Genomic DNA, 11,168 nt, shown 5'->3' on the forward strand with positions numbered 1-11,168 from the left:
TGGAGTCAAGTATTTGGAAAACAACAAAGCAAATTGTTTTATTATTCGGTAACTTCTTTTCTTATTAAAGAAAATTGAGCATTGTTTCAAGATTTTTGTCCAATTGGAGATTTAGTCGTGAACTAATAATCTGTAAGTATTGATCTCTAAATTTGTCACAATATGGAGCAATATGGTCATTTTGTGGAGCATCATTAAAACTTCTATCCAAAATAAAAGATTTAAAAAGACAAAATCATTACTCACAAATTTTTTGTTCAAGGATACTGAACTTCCGAGCAATGCAATTAGCGAGTTTAATTAAAGGGCAATTGATTAAAATAATGAAAACTAAAACTTGTTTGCTAAATTATCAAATTAAAAAAAATCATGGATCTATAAGGGTGATATGATGGGTCTATGAAAGTTAATATGATAGGTTAATTTACAAGGGTGTCTAATCAGTTTAACAATGGTTTTTTTATTTTTTATTTTATCATTTTAGACAATTGCCCTTAATTAAATGGGGATGCATTACAACTGAGTATTACACAAGCAACAGGAGGAGAAAATATTGCCTTAAAAGTTTGAAATCAACAAAAACAATATATAGGCTTTATTGATTATCGATGAAGCTTTACATATACAACATCTGTTTAGGTTTATTGGGCTGTAGGAATTAGGAATCACAATTCTTATTTAGTAAACAACATATAGGCACTCCATAGATATATTATGTAGGGATTCTGTATTCATTTCCCCATCTTCACTTACTTCCGAGCTTGTGGATCTTGTATTATTGTGGTAACTGCAAATTGTATATAGCAAACACCAAAAATATAAAAGAAAAAAAAAAGATTAAGCAGCGGATTACTGAATTTTCAAATAGAATTTAATTAAGAATCAATTTTAAACAAGGATGATAGACTCCTTTCCTAAGTTCTAAGTTCAAACCTCACAGTAAATTGGTAAAAATAAAATAATAATTTGCTTGATTACCTGTTGAATTGGTACGGTGTACAGTCCCTTGCAGTAGATTGTCTGATACATCGCTGCAAATAAATCATAATATCCCAATCATTAGATCAACAAGGAAGCATACACCTTTTTAAGGCTTTAAAATGGAGTCAAGGACCAAGTGAACTCACAAAAGATTCAAGTTGCCAAATCGAACGAGATAAAGGAGCTCAGCAGGTATAGTGCCAGTGAGCAAGTTACTGTTTAATTCCCTAACAAAAGAAATTAAGCATGGACGACCGTGTAAGAAAACAAATTATTAACTGATACAAATGCTTATGATCACTAAGCTGTACTTAATGACAACATGAGATGAACATTATAAACTTACAAGATCTGTAACGATTTCAATTTTCCAAGACTACGAGGAATAGGTCCAGTCAGACTATTGCTAAAGACCCTCCTGCCAGTAGGATTAATATACAGCCCATGTATCAGAAAAACCAACAGAACCAGAATTGTTGTTAACAGGTTTAGAACCACATAAGTTACATAGAAAAAGCTCATCTTTGAAAAATTAAAATTTCTTGATGGTTCAAACAGCTCAAAGAACATTGTTTTATAAAGGGACTATGTACTTACATAAACCTCAAGGAACGGAGGTGTCCCAAGGATGTCGGAATTGTCCCTGTGAGATTATTCCGGTAAAGGTCCAAGCTGACGAGTTTTGTCAAGTTACCGATTTCCTTTGGTATAGATCCAAAGAGGTTATTGGAAAATACCTCCCTGCAGTGCAAATAATTAATTAAAACAGACATATTTACCTAGTTATTTCATTGTACTCAAACTACTCCAACTTGTAGTTCGAGAGATGGGAAAGATGATCTTACAAGTACTGAAGGTTGGCCAAGATTCCCAGCTCAGGGACAATAAGTCCTGACAGGTTAGCATCACCGAGGTCCCTTCATATATACACATACGCAGAAAGATAAGTCCAATTTAAATACTAAACTTCCCGGGGTAATTAGTGGAAGTAATTTGCAGCAATAGATAGTAAGGAGTTGAGTCAATGTTAATAAAAAGACCACTTACACCCTTGTAACACTGTTTTCAGAATTGCAAGTAACGTGGAGCCAGGTGCATGGATTTACTAACGTTGGATCCCAGCTCTGGAGGACGTTGTTTGGGTCGACCAAGCTGGATTTCCAGACACTCAGAGCATCTCCTGTTCATGAAGTAAAGCATTGAAAATAATTAAGCCTTGGCCAACATAAATTTGCTTGAATTTGCCTGAATATAGCAAGTCAATTTCATACCTTCCGAGTTGCATTCCACTGATGCAATAGCTACTGCTGCAAGATAAAAAACAAGCAAAACTCGAGAACCCATCACGCACAAATCAGTAGAGTCTAAACGATAAGGTTAGAGTAGAACTCGAATCTTTGTTTTTTTTTTTTGCAGAGGAACTGAGATTTTATAGAGAAGATAAACCAGCATTGACAGTGATTTTGATATAGATGGAGGAAAAGTTTAGGAAGACGAGGTGTTGTTGGGATTATTAAATTCGTGACTAGAAGAATACTTCAAGAGTGAAGGTTGACCGGAGGAAAAACTCATAATCTTTTGTAAGTTTAGGAGAGAGACTTACATGAAACAGAGATATCAAATTGGTTATGTCCCAAATCTGTTACACTTAATTCGCCTTGTGTTTTAACACTTTTCCACATGGCAATGAGTAATAGGTTTGAGACACTTGACATTTTGAACCGATCATGCATTGTCATTTATTTCAACTGGCTCTCCAGACAACATATCTTCACTTCATGTCCTATACAGAATTTATATCCAAAATAATTTACACGAGTTTTTGACTTGTGACTCGAAAGCCGCAACTCCACTTCTAGATATAAGACCATAAACAATAAAAGAATCAGAGAAATTGTGACTAAAAATTGCGAAGATAAGATCTCCGAGGGGTGTTTACCAGTTCAACGGAAGTTTCTTTTGTCTTAGCAGGATTGTCCTCTCTTTCAATTCATCCAGAATGTTGACTATGTAGAAGGTATTGTTTGTTTACCTGTATAGCAAACAAGGCACTAGAATTCAAATTGAGATTAGTCAATAAATCCTTCACGTAACCATAACGTAAGCGTTTCTGAACTATTGTGTCAAGTGTAGTTAAAAGCGTTATTTGGTTCTCAAAAAAACACTTTTAGTTATTCTAGAACCTATCCTAAACAGGTGTAGACACTACTTAAATGATCTGTAATTTTTTTTATTTGCCGACAGACGAAGGAATTGGTCCGGTCAGTGAAATTTTGAGCAGTACTCAATTTCATGTCAGAAACAGAAATAGAAATAGAGAGAAAGATGAACGCAAATGCATTTTCATGGCCATAAAAGTTTCCAGGGTCAGGGACAGTAATTCCCGATCCATAGTCCAGCTTACCAAGGTCCCTTCATATATAAATCATACGTTAAGATCATAAGACATGCATGTGATGACTCTGTGAGTACTGCAATTTAATTAAGTTTTCCTTCGGAGTTCAACGATTATGCTGGCTGTTCGTTTTAGATCCTGGGGTCAAGTTTTCGGAAACCAACACAACATATAGGTTATATATATACGTCGGTTTCCGAATACAAATTAGGTTATATATATAGGTTAGTATTTCAATGAAAATATAAATATGAGTTAGTATAGGTTATAGAATACTTCTTTTCTATTTAGTAAATATATTTGAACAATTTCCTTTTCTTGACCAAATCTCGCACTTGGTGCCATTTCAAGAAATACACAACAAAATTGCATATAAAGAACACTCACGAGAGACATTGTTCACGTGTACTGTAGCAGAAACATTGTTCACAAGTCCGGTACATCACAAATCGCACAAATGTAGCATAAACAGTATTGTTCAACAAATTAGGGCACGACACGACACGTCACGTCACATAGGTCACCAAGAGCGAACTGCTCTGATTCTAAGTTAAATTGAATACGGAGAATTTTTTATTCATTGTACTACTCTTCTCCAAAGTGGAGTATATATAAGGTTTACATGAGTGCTTTACAAGTAATTACTGGGAACCTAATTACAGTAAGACTAAAACAGGCTAATATATATTAGCGCAACAAACAAATTAATCCTAAATAATAACAACTCGCAACAGTAGTTTGCTCGATTACTTGTTGAATTGGAACGGTCTGCAGTCCCCTGCAACATATTGTCCGATACATTACTGCTGATAAATGATAAATCATGTAATCTTTAATCGTTAGATCAATGAGGAAACAAGCACAATTTTAAGACTTTAAAATGTAGTCAAGGACCAGGTGAACTCACAGATACGAGCCAGACTGAACGAGATTAATGACCTCTACTGGTACAGTGCCAGTAAGCAAGTTACTGTTTAATTCCCTAAAAATGAAATCAAGCATGGACGACTGAGTAAGAAAACATATTATCCGATAAAAATGCTTCTAATCACTCAGCTCTATTTAATTTCACAGGCTTATGGATGAGATGGACATTTTTAAACTTACAGGATCTGTAAAGATGTCAAATTGCCAAGACTAGGAGGAATAGATCCGGTCAGACGATTGCTGTAGAACCTCCTGTCAGTATAAATAACATACAGCCATGCATCAGTAGAACCAACAGTGCCAGAATTGTTGTTAACAGGTTTAGTGATACATAATTTACATAGAAAAAGCTCATTTAAAAATTCAATTCAAATGGCTTGATGGAATTCAAACAACTCAGAGAACATTGTTTATAGAGGGAATATGTACTTACATAAACCTCAAGGAACTAAGCTGTCCCAAAGATGTCGGAATTGTCCCTGTGAGATTATTCTGGTAAAGATCCAAGCTGACGAGTTTTTTCAAGTTACCAATTTCCTCTGGAATAGTTCCAAAGAGGTTATTGCCATATACCTCCCTGCAGTGAAAATATTTAATTAAAACAAACATATTTACCTACTTATTTTATTCTACTAAAAAAACTACTCTAGTTTGTAGTTTGAGAATTGGGGAAGATGGTTTTACAAGTACTCAAGGTTGGCCAAGATTCCCAGCTCAGGGACAAGAATTCCTGACAGGTTATTATCGCCGAGGTCCCTTCATATATACAGATGCATATAGACGAATCTTATTTAGTTACCAAACTTCCAAGCGGGGGCTAATTAGTGGAAGGAATTGGAGCAACAAGTAATGAACTAACTGAGTTTAAACTGCTTACACCCTTATAACGCTGTTTTCGGAATTGCAAGTAACGTGGTACCAGGTGCATGGACTTGGCAACGTTGAATTCCAGCTCTGGAGGGCATTGTTTGGGTCGACCAAGCTATGTTTCCAGACATTCAGAGCATCTCCTGTTCATGAATTAAATCATTGAAAATAATTAAGCCTTAGCCAGCATGAATTTGCTTGAATTTGCCTGAATATAGAAAGTCAATATGCATACTTTCCGAGTTGCAATCCACTGATGCAATTGCTACTACTGCAAGAAACAAACCAAGCAGAACTCGAGAACTCATTACGCACAAATCAGTTGAGTCTAAACGATAAGGTTAGAGTAGAGCCTGAATCATTATTTTTTTGCTGAGGAACTGAGATTTTATACAGAAGATGAACCAGCATTGACATTGATAATATGGTAATGATGAGGGATTATATAACAACACCGGATGTTGATAGGATTATTATATAAATGACCAGCGGGATGCTTCGGGAGTGAAGGTTGACCGGAGGGAAAGTCCACAATCAATCTGAAGTCTAAGGGTAAGGGGAGAGATGTACATGAAACGAGACTTAAAGGTGGAGATATTCAAAATATAACGTCATCACTTATTACTACGGTTTAGTGATATTTTTTTTCGCTTGTAAGTGAAAGGTTTAAGGTTCGATTCTCACAAAGACAATTTTGAACCACATTATTCTGATTGACCCATTGCGAGGCTTAGCCTACTCCCCCACCTCTTCGTATAGATAATATCTTTTGTTCAAAAAATAAAAAAACATGTCACCATATCTTTTAATTTTCCCGATTGGCGACCCACAATAGGTTTTGGACGCCATCACCTCATGCCCCCGTTTCAATTAATTCTTAGAACGAAGAAATGTTAAATAATTCTGAAATAATGCATCGTGAGTTTTCGACTTGTTAGAGTGAAGCCGCCAAACCCCCAGATATAAACCGTAAACCAATAATTTGTTTTTCAACAGAAAGTGTGACCAAAATATGTAAATATGGTAAACATTCCGAATGTGTTTACCAGTTCAATGGAAGTCTCTGTCTTTAGCATGACAACTTGGATTGTCCGCCTTCTCATTCGATTCCTTGTCAAGAATCAAAGTGTTGACCTTGCAGAAAGTTTTGTTTTATTGGATAGCTTTGATTATTTTCCACTTATTGTTTTTGTTTTGGGAGAACAGCGGAGCTGTTCATATGCACGCATGCACGTCCCAGACAGATAGACCAAATAATAATATCTGATTCCATGGAGAGTGCATAAGTATAAATTTGCCTTGCGACGAAAGTAACAAATATTTACAGACATAGAGCTACGAGAAGCCTAACTCGACGCGGATCTAACCATCGGGAGCCTCGGTAGTAGCCTTCACAAATCGACCCTTGACTCGCTTCCTAGTATCAGCTCTTGCCTTCCTCGACTCGTACCTTATGTGCTTATCGTATCTATCCACAAAATGGTACAAGTTTTGTTATACAGTGAAGGTGGGGTGGGGTAAGTAAAAGAAGATAAAAAGGAAACATACCTTCGAGTTTTCTTCTTCTCTTTGTAACGAAGCATGGCGTTGCCTCTATTTTGTGCAAGCAACTCCATGTCCGCTTTTGTTCCTAACGTTCTCATACTGATACCGTCACCCCTCATAAGAAAAGATTGTTCCATAAAATTGATGTCATTAGAGGCACCAGAACCTTTGTCATCGCCAAACACCGACCCTGATGAAGGCTGTCCAATAGGGACGTTGTTGCTTTCGGATGTTGCTGGACCCAGACTGCCTGCTGGGTTATTAGAGGTGATCTGCATTTTTGAGTTAAAAAAATCACAATATTCAACTGCCGCCTCACAGTTCAAGAACCAAAGTTTACATACAAGAAGTTATTCATAAAACTTGTCACAGATGCTTTGATATCCATGTCTCAAATATGCGAGTTCCAATCATCAAAAAACCACTTGCAAAGCACTCAAACAGCGTTTTGTTTACAATCTTGACCATTTTGTTAAGACTCAAACATCTTGTTACATTAAACATCAAACGTTTTGTGCCACAGTAATAGAACGTTGGTTTAGCACTTGCTACATTAATATTTTAAATTTCTAGTTACAATGCATGAAAAGTAAGAGGAATTACCACATATGGAATTTATACATCTCTAAACGGAAAGTGAGGTTCAAAAAATCGCATACGGGGGTTCTAGAGGATGTTGATTTTGTAACATTTTCCAATCACAACCACTACTGTCGAGATTGATTGACATACAAAATACGTGAACATGACAACAGGTTTCATACAAGGACAAAATGGTACTGGTGTATATACAATGCCTCAGAGAACTTAAACAAGAACTGATTTAACAAAAAATGAATACAAAAAGGACTTACATTGAATTTTGTATCATCTTGTCCAACAGGGCAGTTCATCTGGTAGATATCTCTTAACATTTTTGTATCAGTCAAAGATGGTTCTTTCATAAGCTCGCTGAAATCTTTAATCATAAATCCCGAAACGTTTGAACCATATGTGACTTCCAATGGACCTGACTCTTCATGATCCCTCAACCGTCCTAAATTAAAATCCCATATCTGCGAGCCAGTAGCAAGTTAGCATATCAAACCCTTGACACTGGAAAAGAATTCTGCCCTATCAAAGCTTAAAGATAACTTGCAGAGGAAGTAAACAAAAACAAACTGGGAACCAGAGTGGCACAAGCTCACAACTGAAATCCTATCAACGAAAGGAAATACTTTCTTTGCTCTTTGCTCTCATATTCCCACTATACGAAGTTCTCGAGTTAGAAGTAGATAGATGCAGGAATTATAAGGAACACTGTGTGGTCTATAGTAGTGGAACTTGTAAGAATGAGAGTTGTTCAATATAAAAGGAAGAATGTGATAAGCTGGAAGAGAAACGCGTAACACATATTAATACGCAGAGGTGAAATCTCGGTTAAACATTGTTCCCATTGTCATGAAATAAACAATGTTGATTCGTTATCGATGTGTTTTAACCAAGTTCAATTCGGTAATGAAGTAAAATAGACAACAAACCAAAAGCAAATTCAGGACAGCACCTGAGTGTTCTGACCATGGGGGTTGCTATCCCACAACATGTCACCGTCACGATTCTCTTCTGGCATCTTGAGCAGAGTCGAAAAGGGCGTTTGTTGCTGCAACACCGTCTCCAAAGAGGCAGCACGAGCTGCAACCCCACCAACACCTCCTCTCTCATTCCTCACATCAATCGAAGCAAGCCCTTCCACATCCCCATTTCCATTCCCATTCTCCTCCTGCCAACCATTCTTCGTCTGCGTCCCTGGCACTAAATTCTCACTGCCACTACCACCTCCGCCGCGGCCGTCACCGCTGCCATCCAAGTCCCTCTTAAGCAAGTCCAACAGCTGCTTCTGTATCCCCTGCTTCTGCTTCCCGCTTATGCCCCCACTATTCTGCCTCTTCATATCACCAGTCAGGTCAACGACGCCGTTCTGGATGGGCACCATCAAGTCCTGCATCCCAAACCTATTCCAAGACGAATCCATGGACGGCAAACCCATATCCCAGTTCTGGAGCTGCGGGTCGGATCGAGCCAGTAGACTCTTATCCTGGAGATCCAGACCCAAAAGAGACGCGAGCTCGAGCGCCGAGGGGCAGCCGGAGAATCCTTCGAGAGGGGTGCGATCGTGCGCGGCGGTGACAGAGCAGCTGCCGTGGGCGTCCCAATCACACTCCTGGCAGAGAACGAGGTTGTCGGTGGAGCAGCGTACGGAGACGGCCTCGGAAGCGCAATTATCACAGATCTGAGAGCGCACGTGCTTCCGGGAGAGCAAGTTGGCGGAGTGCACGTGCTGGTCGCAGAACAAGCAGAGCTTGGCGGAGTCTGCCCGGCAGTAGAGAACCGCCGGCTGGTCACTGCAGAAATCGCAGGGCACCCCCTCTACACCTCCAGATTTGGGGTTCACCATTTCCAAAATCCCTAATTTCCTACCTACCAGTATCAAACTATTCCAAATTTTGCAGAAAAATTCAAGGTTTCACTTTGAGAGAGATTTTCAAAACCCTTTTAAGAATCTGAAAAAAAATAGTTTGAAGGTTCCGGAGCAGAAAATTATGAGAGCAAGAAATGACAAAAGGAAGAGTGTGTTTTGCGCTTTTCAATTTTGGCTTCTGATCGCGATGCTGATTTTTTTTACCTTTTTATATTATTTTTGTTGCTAAAATGGAAAGGGGTGTAAATGGTAAGCGGAGTGTATGTATGAGTATGAGCAAATCTTTCTTACTATCTTGGGAAGTTGCTGACACGCTCAATTATTATTAAAAGGTCTCGGAGAAAATATCGTAAAGGATGCAGCTTATCCGATTAAACTAGTGATCAGCATCACCATCGTCAACCTTTTTGCTGTGCTGACGTCTGCATTAGCATGTTAATTACTGTTATCTTTCTGTTTTGGTAATTAAGTTTTGCACCATTGTGATTTAGTAAAACAACTAACTTATTTACCCAGAACACTATCGTTGTGCTTCGGATGATAAAATGACATAAGTTTCACACGTCGCATGAATAATTTGGTAAATTATTATTTTAATGTATTTTTTTTAGGTATTTTTTTTTTTAATTTTAAAGAATATCGATGGTGTGAGAAAATTTGCACATAGTCAAAAGACATAAACGATACCGTCATAAAGTAAAAAAACAAAATATATAAAAAGAGGGAGACATAGTCAAATTCAGTGGGCCGAATGGAAGTCTTCCTCCTCACGCTTTCTACTAGGTTAACAGCTTCTGCCTATATGCCCGTCTTTACGTTTAGGTTGGATACATTCCTTTCAAAGTGTGATTTTTTTTCATAAACCTTATCCTCTTGAAAATGAGGATATTTTGTTTATATCTTAGTGTGAGTGAATGAGGAAGTTACTTGCTCGCTTGTTAGCCACTGCTGTTTTAGTTGGACCAACTTCCCTAGGTGGTAGGTAGGTTACTCACTTAACGTTGTTCTCAACTTTGCTTCTTACATGTGACCATAGTTTCTTCTATTTTCTTCGATAGACCAAATAGAGTTAATAAGGCCTCTTAGGGGCCAAAAATCACTGAAAGAAATGTCCAGCTACTCCTTCTAAATACGAGAAAAAGACGGGGAATATAGATTAAAAAGGAAGACAAACATGTAAGCTAGCATGCTTAAGAAATCTGAATGCTGAAAAGAAAGGATCCCTATAGGAGGAGCGGCACGCTAAACAAATGAAGACAAGAGAAGCCCTAAATTAACTAATTTGTCAGTATTCTATTCTCAAAATATATGAAAACAAAAGAAAATCATGTGCTGCAATCGAGAAATACAATTTTTGCAACGAATCTGGAGCGACCAAGGAGGAGAAAAAGAACCAGAAATAAAGCAATAATTACACTAGAAGAGTCACTTTCAAGCCATAAATTTTGCTCTTAATGAATCATAAAAATTTGGTCCTTGTGTTTTGAAATTTAGTGAAAAGAACTCTTAGTCCACGACAAAAAAAAAAACTCTTGAATTTATGAAGTCTTAACCACTAACACTTCCCTCTTTTTAATAATGAAAAGTTTTAAGTTCGACTTACTTAAATAAGAAATTTAATACTTCATTATTATGAATCGCATATTATGTGGCCTAGCTTTATCTTTTCCACCCTTTAATGTAGTATATCGTAGTGTATATAGACAAAGAGGAAGTTACGTGGGGACTTGTGAAGGGCATGTGCCCCCATTGGGTTAGTTGTCATCACATCGGGTTTGTCTTACGTTTACCTAATACCTACACCACAACACTACATCTACCACGGCTAATTGACCATGGACATATAAAGTCTGTTATAAAAAGTCAAATTTAACCACGGACATTTGAAGTTCGTGGTAAATAATTATTATAACAATGGGTATAAACAAACTTGTGGTTGAAATGGTTAAAATAACTACGCGTGTTTAAAGCCCGTTGTAATTTAGCTAAATATAA

General features: G+C 37.5%; 3 protein-coding genes across 3 annotated transcripts; all 3 read right to left on the minus strand.

The window, feature by feature from the left end:
* Positions 1-572: 572 nt before the first annotated feature.
* On the minus strand, positions 573-2,685 carry LOC103929041 (leucine-rich repeat protein 1). Its single transcript, XM_048571974.1, has 8 exons — positions 2,253-2,685; positions 2,029-2,161; positions 1,827-1,898; positions 1,579-1,722; positions 1,328-1,399; positions 1,128-1,208; positions 979-1,031; positions 573-787 (listed from the first exon to the last, which is right to left on the minus strand). Exons 1-8 carry the CDS (start codon positions 2,323-2,325, stop codon positions 750-752), a joined length of 666 nt encoding a protein of 221 aa, XP_048427931.1. The 5' UTR covers positions 2,326-2,685; the 3' UTR covers positions 573-749.
* Positions 2,686-3,981: 1,296 nt separating this feature from the next.
* Positions 3,982-5,478, minus strand: LOC103929060 (leucine-rich repeat protein 1-like). Its single transcript, XM_009338206.2, has 6 exons — positions 5,406-5,478; positions 5,181-5,313; positions 4,988-5,059; positions 4,737-4,880; positions 4,484-4,555; positions 3,982-4,358 (listed from the first exon to the last, which is right to left on the minus strand). The coding sequence occupies exons 1-6, from the start codon at positions 5,476-5,478 to the stop codon at positions 4,280-4,282; spliced, it is 573 nt and encodes a 190-aa protein (XP_009336481.2). The 3' UTR covers positions 3,982-4,279.
* A 937-nt stretch (positions 5,479-6,415) lies between these two features.
* LOC103929042 (zinc finger protein CONSTANS-LIKE 15) lies at positions 6,416-9,424 on the minus strand. Its single transcript, XM_009338193.3, has 4 exons — positions 8,259-9,424; positions 7,570-7,770; positions 6,719-6,987; positions 6,416-6,638 (listed from the first exon to the last, which is right to left on the minus strand). The coding sequence occupies exons 1-4, from the start codon at positions 9,147-9,149 to the stop codon at positions 6,533-6,535; spliced, it is 1,467 nt and encodes a 488-aa protein (XP_009336468.2). The 5' UTR covers positions 9,150-9,424; the 3' UTR covers positions 6,416-6,532.
* Between the last annotated feature and the right edge of the window lie 1,744 nt (positions 9,425-11,168).

Source organism: the organism of the source record quoted next, unplaced genomic scaffold, assembly GCF_019419815.1.
Source record: "Pyrus x bretschneideri cultivar Hongxiangsu unplaced genomic scaffold, Pyrus_bretschneideri_v1 Contig6, whole genome shotgun sequence".
Taxonomy (NCBI): domain Eukaryota; kingdom Viridiplantae; phylum Streptophyta; class Magnoliopsida; order Rosales; family Rosaceae; genus Pyrus; species Pyrus x bretschneideri.

What these genes read in the sequence shown, in the direction of transcription:
- LOC103929041 (XM_048571974.1), bottom strand. Translation starts at nt 2,325, where the DNA reads ATGGGTTCTCGAGTTTTGCTTGTTTTTTATCTTGCAGCAGTAGCTATT. An exon ending in TTGAAATCGTTACAGATCTT is followed by an intron (nt 1,209 to 1,327) that starts GTAAGTTTATAA and finishes TTCTTTTGTTAG; the next exon opens with GGAATTAAACAGTAACTTGC. An exon ending in TTTGGCAACTTGAATCTTTT is followed by an intron (nt 1,032 to 1,127) that starts GTGAGTTCACTT and finishes ATTTATTTGCAG; the next exon opens with CGATGTATCAGACAATCTAC.
- LOC103929060 (XM_009338206.2), bottom strand. Translation starts at nt 5,478, where the DNA reads ATGAGTTCTCGAGTTCTGCTTGGTTTGTTTCTTGCAGTAGTAGCAATT. An exon ending in CTTAGTTCCTTGAGGTTTAT is followed by an intron (nt 4,556 to 4,736) that starts GTAAGTACATAT and finishes TTATACTGACAG; the next exon opens with GAGGTTCTACAGCAATCGTC. An exon ending in TTGACATCTTTACAGATCCT is followed by an intron (nt 4,359 to 4,483) that starts GTAAGTTTAAAA and finishes TTTCATTTTTAG; the next exon opens with GGAATTAAACAGTAACTTGC.
- LOC103929042 (XM_009338193.3), bottom strand. Translation starts at nt 9,149, where the DNA reads ATGGTGAACCCCAAATCTGGAGGTGTAGAGGGGGTGCCCTGCGATTTC. An exon ending in CCCATGGTCAGAACACTCAG is followed by an intron (nt 7,771 to 8,258) that starts GTGCTGTCCTGA and finishes ACTGGCTCGCAG; the next exon opens with ATATGGGATTTTAATTTAGG. An exon ending in GAGAAGAAGAAAACTCGAAG is followed by an intron (nt 6,639 to 6,718) that starts GTATGTTTCCTT and finishes TTTTGTGGATAG; the next exon opens with ATACGATAAGCACATAAGGT.